Here is a 14,134-nt window from a genome sequence, read left to right as displayed (position 1 = left end):
ATAAGTTTCTTACGCAAATTTTAGGTGGGCCAAAAATTACTTGTAACATTGTTTGTTTTGGGTTAAGTGCCATTTCACAACAGTATTTCAGTTATGTAACAGTTGGCAATTAATTAACCTAACCTGTATTCTTTGATTCTGTACCAGTGCTAATTTGTTTTTCCACAAAAAAATAATGATACATTAGATCTGTCATCGATAGAAACGATATCGATGTATCAATGATATTTTTTTGTCGATTGATTATCGATTCCCATTTTCAAAAATCGATATTTTACAGAGAGAAAAACTATGCAAATAAACACTAGCTCAGACCCTAAAAAAACAACTTAATTTCACAAAGTTGTAAATTTGGATGAATGCCAAAAAGGAGTGAAGGCAAAATAAAAATGAAAGATGTTATTAATTTTTATTTATTTCTTTTATTTCATAAATACAAATACAACACAATCAAACAGAAATATGAAAAGTAGGCAGTAAAACTAAAAATAGCATTTACAGGAAGGTATATAGTATGCATATGAACAAACGGGTCGTTAATCTAACTTAATAATCGATATATCGTCGATATTTGTCTTCTGATATATCGGTATCATCGATATGCCTAGGACCCAATCAATGACAGCCCTATGATACATATATTTCTGAACGAAAACATATAATTTACAAGAAACATAGGGAAGTTTTAGCGGCATTTAATTACATAAATCCAAATCTGAAAGAGATAAATTGTATCACATCCACCCAACCCAGATGTTAATAGCATATTTTCATTACGTATACTTTCAGAACCAGTGTGAAAGTGTATGGATGGTCAGAAATATGAAAAGCAGACCCCACTAAAAAACTCGGACAAGAGTTACTTACCCTTGTAGATGTTCCAATAAAAAATATAGCTTGTTTGCCACCCACACCAAAGTACGATATGTCACTGTTGAGAGATTTAGGTAAATCCTGGTCTACAAATGACTCCTCTTCCTCAGTCTCATCTAGATTTCTGTACAAACAGATCTTATACAATTACAGGGTTATATTATGCAAAAACAGTTTTGATAATTAACTGGCCAGCCATTCAGTAAGTGTTTACTAAATTTGTTCATCAAGTTTTGACTTTAGCTGATTAAAATTTTGTGTTGAGGTGAATTCATAAAATTTCAACCTAACATGCTTCCATAGAAACTTTTTTAGACCTGTACGAGCATGATTTTTATGGATCTGTAAGGGGTTTCAACAGCCATGTACATTGAAATTTTCAACACAACCCATTTTATCAAAGCTGAGTTACAAGCATTTTAACACATCACACTCGTATACACTTGTGTCATTTTATCATAAACATGGCAGCTCCAGATTAGAAAGAAATTAGGTCCTACATAAAGATGTATTTTCCTCTCAATATACCAGTCAAGCAGTTTCTGCAAGAACTTAGATCTATTTACGGTGTTTCTTCCCCCATTCAAAGATACTGTTATAAGCAAGTAAGGGTAAAAATCAACCTTTAAAACGTCAGCATCATCTCATAAGATTGCTGCTGTAGCAGCCATTGTAGCAGAAGACTTGTTGATTGGTTGAGAAATCTGTGCAAGTGTTTCTAGAGAATGATAATGACAAAACTTCTTGTCTTTACAGTTAATTTTTTAACCAAACATCAGACTTACCCCTTAGTTTTTCTGTCTTTACGATTGAATTTTGACAATCTATATATAGCCCAGTTGTTTAGCTGTCGAGATGTCATTCCTTTTCCATTGTCAATCACATACACAGTGGCTTCATCTAAATGCTGCAACACAATTAATTGGATTAATCATTATTTTTCAACATGACAGCAGTTCAATAAACACAGAATAAGTCTTTCTTGCTTTTACTGAGTTCAAAGTGACAGTAACACAATTCAAGTCATATATGGCCCTCAAGGGCAGACGCAGTGGTCAGTCACCCTGTCCAACTACGACAGCAGACGTTGCAAGTTTGATTTCTCGTTCCTCCCACTAAAACAACTGAATCTGGATAAAAGTCCCGTGTACTAGAGCTTTAAACAAAGCATGGTTAAGAACTAGGAAAGCTTCAGGGACTGGAGCATCTTCTAAATCCTGCTCTAACTTCAAATTAAAATCACACAGTCATCTGAAGAACCCTCATTCAGATTACACAGGGCTTTCGGTAGGTTCTTAAACTCAAGAGTCACTGACTCTTCAGCCTAAATTTTCAAGGGTCAAAATCAGATTTTCAAGAGTCAAGATCAGCTTTTCTGGGGTCAAGCTATACTGTTATTCATGCAACTTTCACAGACTTTATCTAAAACAAGTAGATTAGTCATTACAGATTTTCTTAAGCAATTCATATTTTAGTCGTCTTATTTTGCACAGTGCATAAAAGTGGTTGGGGTTTGGTGGTTTGCGTGATTTTATTCTCGGCAAAGTCTTCTAAATAAGAGCTTTTGCAACAGTGATCATATTTTTCTTAAATGCAGACTTTTTATTGGCTTTTTATTTAGATAATTGTACTATGAAAATCTTGTAAGAAATGATTAAAATGTCCAAAAATGGCGGTCGCGTAAACGAGTGACAAGTATGGAAAACAAAAGTAAACATTTAAAATTCTTGACAAAATACCTGTTATAAATTTCATTTTTTTCACCATAACACTTATAATTTCTGCTTATTTATAAAGCATTTAATATGTTTTGGCCCAAACAAAGCCTCGGTAATGATAATAAATTTGCTATAGACCGTAACGGCAACCGGCTCATGTAATCGTATCAGGCACACAAAATAATTAATAAGTGGTACAAACACGATAATCTAAAGCTACATTGTTTATCAATTAACTTTTATGCATTGATCAATAAACACTTCTGATAATGACAGGGCATTATTGTACTAAATACAAACCGCGAGATGATCACAAGTCAGTCGGCGCGTGGCGTGATTGACATGTCAGCAGCTAATTTTCCGCGAGTCAAGCCGACGCAAGAGGCATATTCTATGCGGGTCAAATACGAGTTTTTCTCAATTTTCGCGGGTCAAAACCAGAGACCTCGGGACAACCGAACGCCCTGAAATTTACATTTAATATAATGTACCCCTCCCGACATCATTTCAGACAAGGGCAGGCACCTCAGTAGAACCACTGACCTTCCCTGATCTGGCTTCTCTATACGGCATCCCAAGCAGGATTTTAACCTATAGAGGAGATGGATAAGTGATTCAAAGTCACTGACCTTTTGGCAACCGACTTATTTACTGAAAAATCCAAATTTTAATTTTTTTTTTTTTTAAATAAAAAAGAACAAAGTCCCCATAAATCTCTAAAATATTATTTGTCAATTAAGTACTTTCAACATCTATATGTTTTATCCTACCCCCATACATTACAAGATATAGCACAAAATCGGCCCGCCTGATAAACTTTGCTTTATCTATTCAGTGCCAAGATATCACTTTTGCAGGAACTTTTGAAATCACATAATTTATCAAAATTTTGCATTGAAACCACCAACATTGTATTGGAAATGTCTGAAAATGAGTGGTCAAATCAAAAGTTTTTTATCCTGAAACAAAAAAGTTATCGCTATTTTTCACTTTTACAGTACAGCAGATAAGCTTGAAATTTATCAAAACAATTTTATTTTTGAATCTTTCACTGAAACTGTTATCATTATATTGGAAATGTTCTAACTAAGAAATTAAGTGGTAATATCAAACGTTTTTATCCAGAATCAAAGAAGTTATTGCATTTTTTCAATTTTATACATAAATTTAATTGCACTTACAAACATCATAATATGACGTCAAGTCTGCTGCTCTTTCCAACGACTTTTCCCCCAATGTTCTGAGTAGGTAGGATAAATAGAATATTAAATTACTGTCTGAAAAAATTTAATCTATTAGACTCCTCTTCTAAAAAATAAAAGGCTCAGCAGAGCCTTGCCTAATATATTTTCTTCAGCTTGCCCAATAAATTTAAATTTATCAGACAGTAACCTAATATTCTCTATTTATCAATCATAGAAATGGACTAGTGAGTAATAAAAGGGTGGAAATTTACCAGTCTGATTTCTATATTTCTTGGTCCAGTGTTATTTCTAGTCGCTGCTAAGGAGTTGTCTATCAATTCCGCAAAGGCATATGCTGAAAACAGATATTTCAATTTTATGTTCAAGTCCTCTGATATAAAGTATGATTCCTAATCACATACCATTACATAAACAAGGCAGTCTGAAAGACAGCTAAATCCCCTGCCACTGCTATGGATAGTGAAAGGGTAAAACCTTTGATTTTAGCTGTGACCTTGACCTTGAACTGACATGGCTGACCCATGAATTATGCACAACGTCTTGATGAGGTGATCATTTGACCAAAGTTTCATGAAAATCCTTCAAGGGGTTTAGGAGATACAGAGCTGAAACCTTTGACCTTCAGTTGTGACCTTGACCTTGAGTTGACATGGCTGAGTCATGAGTTGTTGATGAGGTGATCATTTGACCCAAGTTTGATGAAAATCCTTCAAGGGGTTAAGGAGATACAGAGTGGACACCAAATGGAAGGCTCAAACCTTCGACCCTTAGTTGAGACCTTGACCTTGAGCTGGCATGGCTGACTCATAATTTCTGCACATCGTTCTGATGAGGTAATCATTTGACCCAAGTTTTATAAAATTCCTTCGAGGGGTTTAAGAGATATAGAGCGGACACAAAATGGAAGGCTCAAACCTTTGACCTTGAGTTGTGACCTTGACCTTGAGCCGGCATGGCTGACTCATGGGTTCTGCACATCGTCTTGATGAGGTGATCATTTGACCCAAGTTTTATAAAATTCCTTCAAGGGGTTTAGGAGATATGGACCGGACACGATTTTGTTACGGATGGAAGGACGGACAGACGGAAGGACGGACGCAGACCATTCCTATAATCCCTCTGCCACGGCGGGGAATTAATAAATTGAATCCGAACCATATCATTCAATCAGGCTTTCAAAATTTATTAACAAATACAGTCAATATCAAAGCAAAATTCTGGGCCAGTATTCATCCAATGTTTAAAGTGAGGAACTTAAGAACAGGGCTCCGGAAATTTTGATAACTCAATCGGTCCGAAACGAAAATCCTGACATCGGCGCTACCCCACTCACTGCATTCCCAATATTACATATTTTGTAAAACGTGATAGAGTAAAGATATAATCATGTCATGCATTAAAACTGAGTTACCGGTCACCGCGTGTTTCCATACAATGAAGACAGTTATTCAGTGTTATGTGTGATTGTTACTTTGTTTAAATTTCGATTTTTTTCCGAGAAAATACTTGTAAGGATAAAATCACCGAGGCATTGACACCATGTGCGTAACTAGTCTAAAAGCCAAAGCACGTGACCGGTTGACCGGTACCGTATACACGGCAGATATTTTGTGATTTTTCCTCATTCTTTGACGGAATTCTATAAAATACAATTACATGACACATATTCTCTGCTAAACAGTCTCGGTATTTTAAGAATACTCTGCCGCGGACCGAATGTGTACGTTATATGAACGCTGAGATCGAATTTCCCGCATGTATAGTACCAAAAGGTCACGCGTGTTGGCCACGGATATTTCATTTCACTTATGTTGTACTTCAATAAGCAGCTACATTTTAAAAGTTATATGTTCTCTTCTGATGTAAACAAAATTTCATTTTGAAACGTTTTTTAAAAGACCGATTTGATAAACAGCACCACTCCGGTTTTCTTTATCATTCGTGTTTGCCAGTCCATTTTTTTTTCTTTTTCTTTTTTGCACCGTCGGGTTGCAAAGACGATTTTCTTCACTTGTTTCAACTGGAGCCCCAACAAATGAATCTTGTAATTTTTTCAAATCAAGTAATTATAAAAAATATTTTGATTGGTTTTCCGTGTGATGTCTCATTAAATCAAAGACCTATAATATACAATTATAGCTCTTTGATTAAATGCAGTGACCATTTGTTTTTTACCATGATGAAACATAGCCTTTTGAAATAAACCATCCGTCGGATTTTAAATAAAAGAAGTGGATCCCAGTCGAAATGATTTGGATCCAGTCAGACATATTTGGAAACCAGTCAAAAATGTTTAATACATTGCAGTCGGCTGTCTGCAAACATTAAAGGATGTGCCGCACTAGTACTGATTGCGTCATGTGCTAATTACGGACCGATTATCAAAGTGACAGTCAGACTGTTTGACACGTTTATTGATTATCTGAGGGTGCGACCAACAATATCCTGCTTGGCAGTAGATGGTGTATTGAGATATCAGACAGAAATTTATACTTTTCTCCATTTTTACGGGACCGATTTTTTTGTTTTTTCACTTTATGAATCGGTCTGAAAAGTAAAAAATCGGTCCAAAACCGACAAACAGGCAAATTTCCGAAGCCCTGCTTAAGAAGATCAAATTTTTTTTTTGTGCTGTAATTCTTAAATTAGCACAGATAGCAATCACTACTAATGAAACTTTGCATGAACATTTACTCTGTAACTAAAGTTAGCTCTAGAAAATTTCATTAGTACAGAATGCAACAAACAAAGTTATGCCATTCCTAACCCTTATCATGCTGGACACGATTGATTCTGCCTTTGCGACCAGTGCAGATAATGATCAGCCTGAACATCCATGCAGTCTAATCATGACCTGCATTGTTTGCCATTCAGTCAGTATCTTTTTGGTATGCACCCTTTTTAACAGTTAATGGTACTGTCCAAATTAAAAGTTTATGTCTAAGTTTCAGACTTCGCACATGGATGAATACATGACCTTATATACATATATCATTTAATTTTTTTTCTGTTATAAAAGCTAATGTTGCTTAGCACTGTTTATAACATCATCATGACATGATCATAATACACTCATGACATAAACATTAATGGCAAAAGCCAACAAGAGCTGATTGTAAAATGCAAAGGCTCCACACCAAGCAACCATGATAACTTATGATTTATCCACTTTTCAGTCCAGAGATGACATTGACTTTTAATATGTTTTCTGGGAGGTTTTTACTTACAAAACGCACTATTCTATGGTTTGGTTTTTCCAACAATTTGTTTGATTTCAGTAACAAACAAAACTATGCAAAAAATTTCTTTGATAATAAAAAAAGTTCACTTCAATTAGGAATTTTTTCTTTGGACTGGAAATATTTTGCTTCAAATTTGGAAAAAATGGGTCTAATTGGCATTGGCAATGCAGCCAATATTTGGCTTTATGGGACAGGTGGTAAAAGCCTTGACACGAGGCCAATGCCAGGGGTATCAAAACAGCTTTTGTAACCGCAAGCTAAAAAGGGCATATATAAACAACAGCTGTCACTATCGGTGATAAATGCCCCCAAAGTGTGCCTAGGAATACTACAGATGTCTGTGCAAAATATGCCAGAATAGTTTAGGTATGAATCATTTTGTGACCTTGACCTTGAACTGAGAGACCCGAGCATAAATGCAACACATCTCAATATGGTTAACATTTGTTTCAAATTATTTTAAAATCCCTTGAGAAATGGCAAAATTATGGACCAGACAAGGAACAGACCCTGTTAACCTTTGACTTCCGAGTGTGACCTTGATCTTGGAGCTAGGAGACTGGGTCTTGTGCAAGACACATCCTCTTATTATGTTGAACATTTATGCCAAGTTATTTCAAAATCCCTTTATGGATGGTAGAGTTACAGCCTGGAAGAGAATTAACACGGACGCAAGGTCGGACATACAGTGCAATTTCAATATGCCCACCTACGGGGGCATAAAAAGGAGCCTGTGTATCATCCAATTAAGCTCAACTTACGAAGTGGGTTTTGGCCTTCAGATGCATAGTATTCATACATTCCCCCTTTTACAATGGTATCATAATGCGGAAGATAATTAACTCTCTCTTGAACAGGTGCACACAGCTCTTGATCCAAAGAACGAAGAACATATACAGTGTCACCCTTATCCACAATGCCTGAAAAATACAGAACATTAGAATTTGGAGAAAAGGAAAAAATCATCTGCAATAATACCACGCATAAGTTAAAATAGGTTAAATAATATAACATAACTATTTTGATCTATTTATGACAAGACATAAAGCAATTTCAAAATGTGAACAAGTCACTTAGGCTAAAAAAAAAAATATGTGTGGTTCAGGTAACATTGGTAAAAAATATAGGGTAGGTAGGTAGGCTTTTTTTTTTTTTTTTTTTTTTTTTTTTTTTCCCCCTTCGATGCCAGTTGGTAGAGACATAGTTGGTCACAATTCTGTGAGATATGCACATGGAAAGCATCTCAACAATATATGCAATTCTAAGTGGCATTCTGTTATAAATAGGTTACTACATGGCCAGTTTTCGAGTTGTCTGATTGATTATGAATTTCCATAAATACATCTCCGACGAGGGACGAGTGAAGCATTGCCTTCATAATGCGTTTCTGGTCGCCGTGAATACATTTTTCCACTGTCGCAGCGAGAACACTAGCCGCTGCCATGTTGAAATCGTAATCGATAAGACGCTTGCATTGATTCGTATATTTTCGTACTCAATATTTTTCGTTCCAGGTTAAAAACCACAAAAAACTATAAAAAAGTGTTAGGGTCGGCGATGAAAAAATAGGGTCGGTCGGGTTACCTGAACCACACATATTTTTTTTTTAGCCTTAGCACAGAAAAAACTCTTAAAAGTAATCTTTTAGATAATAGATAAAGAAAAATATGCCTTACATAGATCATATATTAAGTGGAAAGTTGATTTACTATAGTTCAATAATAACAATATAGCAGATTATAGTATTTCACCTCTACAATGAATCTCTTAGAAGAAATGTTCAAATTTCATCTGACAATAATACACTCGAAACCCATTATAACGCTACTCGTTATAACGCGGTAGGTTCTTGGCTCCGGAATTTTTGGGAGTAAAACAAAAAAAAACCCCAAAAAACGAGAGTCCGCGGATGTTATTTAATTTGATCATAACCAGCGTTAAAACTACATGTACCTGTACTTTAACACCTTTGCCATGACAGCGTCCAAAATACGTCTAATACATTACCGGTGGGTGGGGTATTGCATATACCGCTGATACGATCAACCCGCGTTATATAATTTAACCCCGCTAGATCTGCGGGTCTCGAACCTTGGACCCCGACGACAGCGTAATTACGGGGTCCCAGTGTATTACAAGATTACTATTATTATAAACAAGAGCTGTCCATAAGACAGCCAAGCTCGACTATTCGAAATATTGTCTCAGAAGCAGGAAAATATTACCCAAAAAGGTTAAATATCAAAAGAGTTTTAAGTTCAAAAGGGGGAATAATTTGACCAAAATGCAAATCAGTTATGGGACTTGCTGCTATCAACTAGTTTTATAACCTCGAAGGCACATGTGAAGTTTCAATTCAATATCTGCATTAGTTTTGGAGGTAGAAACTTGCATGTAAAACTTTAACCAGAATTTTCAAAGTCCAAAAGGGGGCATAATTTGCCCAAAATACATGCAAGAGTTATGGGACTTGATCCAGTGAGGTTAGTAATTGATCTAGAAAAAGAAAAATAAGTTTCAAATCTATATGCCTTTTAGTAATAGCTGTATGTACTTGCACGCAAAACTTTAACCAGAATTTGCTAAGTCCAAAAGGGGACATAATTTGGCCAAAATGAAGGTCAGAGTTATGGGACTTGCTCCTATCAACTAGTTTTATAACCCCAAAGACACATGTGAAGTTTCAAATCAATATCTGCATTAGTTTTGGAGATAATAACTTGCATGTAAAACTTTAACCAAAATTTTCTAAGTCTAAAAGGGGGCATAATTTGCTCAAAAAACATGTCAGAGTTATGGGACTTGACCCAGTGAGGTTGGTAATTGATCTAGAAAAAGAAAAAATAAGTTTCAAATCTATATGTCTTTTAGAAATAGCTGTATGTACTTGCACGCAAAACTTTAACCAGAATTTTCTAAGTCCAAAAGGGGGCATAATTTGGCCAAAATGAAGGTCAGAGTTATGGGACTTGCTGCTATCAACTAGATTTATAACCCCGAAGACACATGTGAAGTTTCTAATCAATATCTGCATTAGTTTTGGAGATAGTAACTTGCATGTAAAACTTTAACCAAAATTTTCTAAGTCTAAAAGGGGACATAATTTGCTCAAAATACATGTCAGAGTTATGGGTCTTGACCCAGTGAGGTTGGTAATTGATCTAGAAAAAGAAAAAATAAGTTTCAAATCTATATGCCTTTTAGAAATAGCTGTATGTACTTGCACGCAAAACTTTAACCAGAATTTTCTAAGTCCAAAAGGGGGCATAATTTGGCCAAAATGAAAGTAAGAGTTATGGGACTTGCTACTATCAACTAGTTTTATAACCCCGAAGACACATGTGAAGTTTCAAATCAATATCTGCATTAGTTTTGGAGATAGTAACTTGCATGTAAAACTTTAACCAAAATTAAGTCCAAAAGGGGGCATAATTTGCTCAAAAAACATGTCAGAGTTATGGGACTTGACCCAGAGAGGTTGGTAATTGACCTAGAAAAAGAAAAAATAAGTTTCAAAGCTATATGCCTTTAATTGATGGCTGTATGTACTTGCATGCAAAAACTTAACCAAGGTGTGACGCCGACGCCGACGCCAGGGTGAGTAGAATAGCTAGACTATTCTTCGAATAGTCGAGCTAAAAAAAATGCTCTGGCACTTGACAGTTGCAGTGAAAATTCAAACACTGTACAAATCAGTTTGAAAATCTGTTTTAAGTTTTGAAAGTAGCAATTTTCAATTGTTTCATTACCCCAGGATTCATCATCTTTGATTTCCTCTCTGTTGGTCGTAGCAACAACAAACTTTTCATTTGATTTCAAGCCAAGTGACTGCAAATAAATAATCAAAAGTACTAAAATTAGTTTGCATATATGTATTTCTTTTGCCAATGTATGTCAGCTAAAACCTTTTACTTTATATGCTGGTAATGGTTATGTCAAAACAGGTCAATAATGGGTCTAAGGTAGCTTTAATGAGTTCCAAACTGACCATTTTTTACACTGTCACTGGAAAAAATTCTTGATGTATTTTACATTGACAACATTGACAAGGGTTATAAATTTGTTTTCTTTGTACAAAGCACAGTTCCCACTGTTGGTCGCCAATGGCACCAAATGCAACAAAAAATAAATTCTGTTGCTAAAAATCTTCAATTGACAAATTTCAGTGGCGCCAACAATAAATACAACGTAAAAATCAGTGATCTGACCTTTTTTCGTGGATGTAAAGGCAGTTAGCTGGTATCTACATGATTGAAATAAATTCTAATAACTATATACTTGTTTGTTATTGAATGCATGTAATTATCATTATGTCTAATAAATGTGGTATTTCACCTCTCACAGACTTTTGGCCACTTTTCATGATTGGCGAATCTGTTGGCACAAAGTGAAATTGACCCAGAGGAAACCATGCATAGTTGATATTCAGTAGATCAAATAGTCTTAATTTAATCAAGATATGGATACTTTACAAAGAGTATAATATGTCACATGTCAATCGTTAAATTTCTGACTAATGAAACTGTCCGAAAACGGGTTACTTCTAAAACGACATATATTTTCGCGGAAATAATTTGTTTCGTTTAACGCGAACCCAGTGAAAAGAATTAAATCGCATTATGTGCATACATAGCATTTTTTGTTAAAGATATATGCCAAAGTCATTTCTCTGAATGCAAAAGAGTAATTTCTGAGCTTTTCAAAAAACAAATTAAAAATAAATATTTCTGCAAAACTTGAAAAAAATATGGCATATTTAGTGTCAGAATGTGGGAACAATAACCTTAATTAAACGCTCTTTGAATGCTTTGAAACTTGTAATCCCTCCTGTTGTTATTTTAGCCTCAGGAGCGTCTTTTTCCCTGCGATCGTACACAAAAACAAAGCTGTCAGCTTCTTCGGACGCTCTGTCCGCTTTGTGTGCCGCCATTTTGTTGACGGTGTACTAATAAACACAACCTTGCGTGATTTATCCGCTACCGCTTGGCCAGTAGGTTACAATATACTAATTCAGTGCCCTCTTTGTTTCATATAAAATCTTAAACATTAACATTAAAATGATATGGAAACCATATATATATAGAGCCAGATTACTTAACTTTGATTCCACTTTAAAGTATTAAACGATCTAATTTTGTGTTGATCAGCAGGACTTCCTGACTAAACTTATTGTATTCTAATCTTTCAGCATTATTTTCAAAGTTGGAAATTCACGGCTGATAAAAACACATGGTAAAGCACCCAATGAATTACATAATTAGCGATGTGATAAGCATAATTTTATTTAAAATAGAAAAACAAACTAGCCTGTCTCCAATTGAGTGGTTCAACTATTAAATGATTATTACAGGATTATATATCATGCTTTGTATACATACCCAACTTTTTTCTTCTTAGGCGTCTTATCAAGCCATCCGCAGCGGGGTGCGAGAACAGCCGCCGCAGAGACTTTCCGATATCAGACAGACCTGAGATTTACATTGAAATATAGAAGGATTAAATTTTGTTTCGACCATTCTTATTTCCTGTTCTGATATTTAAATTTATCACTGTTCCTACCATAAAGTTCATTTTCTTATCTTTCCACTGGTGTATTTTTTATTAATGTAACACTATTTCTTCTTGCTTCCAATTTCATTTGAAACCAACCATAGTATTTCCCTATATAACCTATATAAAATGCAAGTAAAACACGTTTTTCGCTTACTTTAAAGGACATTTAATACTGTTTCTCTTCTGAAACAATTTTTATCACTGTTATGACGTGAAAGAATAACAAACAAAGAAAATGATGATATAAAAATATATAAAGTAATTCAATAGCATCTTGCTTCCATTTGCATTCAAAAACGGCTAAAATTTCACTTTAGCCACTCTGCCCAAAATGTCCGAGTTATTTCGGTTAGCTGATAAGATTCTCGGTCTTGCTTGAAGTATTCCGTAGTAGAGGCAAAGATATTAGAATTATCATAGCTGGAATACGATTGTATAGCATAAGTTTTTTGGCTGATTGTTTTAAAAATAAAAGATAAAATATTGCCTTTATCCCATTTTTCGTTACATATCGTTTATTTTATGTAAAAAAAGAAAATGGTGTCAAAAATTACTATGTATTTCGGTAAAAGTCAGTCATGTGTCATTGTTACAGTCAAAAAATGTAAATTGTCTCAACCACGTATCATTGAAATATTCGATCTTAGAATATAATAGATTTAAAATGTCAAAAATTACAGTTTATAGTTTTGTACATTGTACATCCACGCTTCACTGTGACTGACAGAAAATTAGTGCGTGCGAAATAAAAATAGTATAACGTGCAGATTCAGTAAAGAAATTAAACAAAATTAGCATAATTCTAAACTGTTTTTCGCTTCCATTACTATTTGAAATTATCAGAATCGGATCAGTGCATAACAGAATAAATCACAGCTATATCAGCATACGACTGTATTAATTTTACGTACATAATTTTTATGTATTACCAGATTGCTATATGATATAATGGACTATCACATAAATTTAGCACTACTGGAAGTATATGAAATATTCTATTGATTCGAGTGTTTAATTGTAATTATCATACAGTCGAACAAATAGTTGTCAAAACTATTGTAAGTCTAAATGTGAACAGTGGCTTGACATGATATATCTTTTAACTTGATATCTTTTTATTTAAAATAGATTTTAGTATTACAGTAATTTTGATTTTAAAGTAAAATATCATATAGCATGTTGGCTGTTTTGCTAATTACATATAAGGGTGTAATATATGTGTTTCTGATTAATAGCAAAGTGTTAAGTATTATAGTAGCTGTCAGCATGACAATATGATAAAACTTATGTTAACACAGCAGGTATCCGCGCCTGTATAAGGGTCAGCTATAAAAAGAAAAACTTCATGATGAAAAGAAATGAAAGAAAATGAACTGGATATTTAATTAAATCATCATATTTCTATCCTAAAAATATATCCTAAAACGTTGACTTTTTCGGAAATTATTGAATACTTTTGATCACAGAATTGCGAGTTTACACAACTGCATGCAATGTGTGCTATCCATACGGATAAATACAACCAGATGTTCTGTTGCGCAAC

At 34.5% G+C, this 14,134-nt stretch overlaps 1 protein-coding gene across 2 annotated transcripts in view; it reads right to left on the bottom strand.

Annotated features, from left to right (window-relative positions):
* Positions 1 to 11,968, bottom strand: part of LOC123541298 (structural maintenance of chromosomes flexible hinge domain-containing protein 1-like) — a 111,053-nt gene extending 99,085 nt beyond the window's left edge. For both annotated transcript variants that reach the window (XM_053527364.1, XM_053527365.1), the window contains exons 1-6: positions 11,822 to 11,968; positions 10,788 to 10,866; positions 7,800 to 7,958; positions 4,048 to 4,130; positions 1,659 to 1,780; positions 868 to 997 (exon numbers count right to left, since the gene is read on the bottom strand). In XM_053527364.1, coding sequence (XP_053383339.1) covers positions 868 to 997; positions 1,659 to 1,780; positions 4,048 to 4,130; positions 7,800 to 7,958; positions 10,788 to 10,866; positions 11,822 to 11,968 — 720 coding nt within the window. The remainder of the gene's footprint in view (positions 1 to 867; positions 998 to 1,658; positions 1,781 to 4,047; positions 4,131 to 7,799; positions 7,959 to 10,787; positions 10,867 to 11,821) is intronic.
* Between the last annotated feature and the right edge of the window lie 2,166 nt (positions 11,969 to 14,134).

Source organism: Mercenaria mercenaria, chromosome 16 (genome assembly GCF_021730395.1).
Source record: "Mercenaria mercenaria strain notata chromosome 16, MADL_Memer_1, whole genome shotgun sequence".
Lineage (NCBI taxonomy): Eukaryota > Metazoa > Mollusca > Bivalvia > Venerida > Veneridae > Mercenaria > Mercenaria mercenaria.
This window is presented reverse-complemented; position numbering and strand designations above follow the sequence as displayed.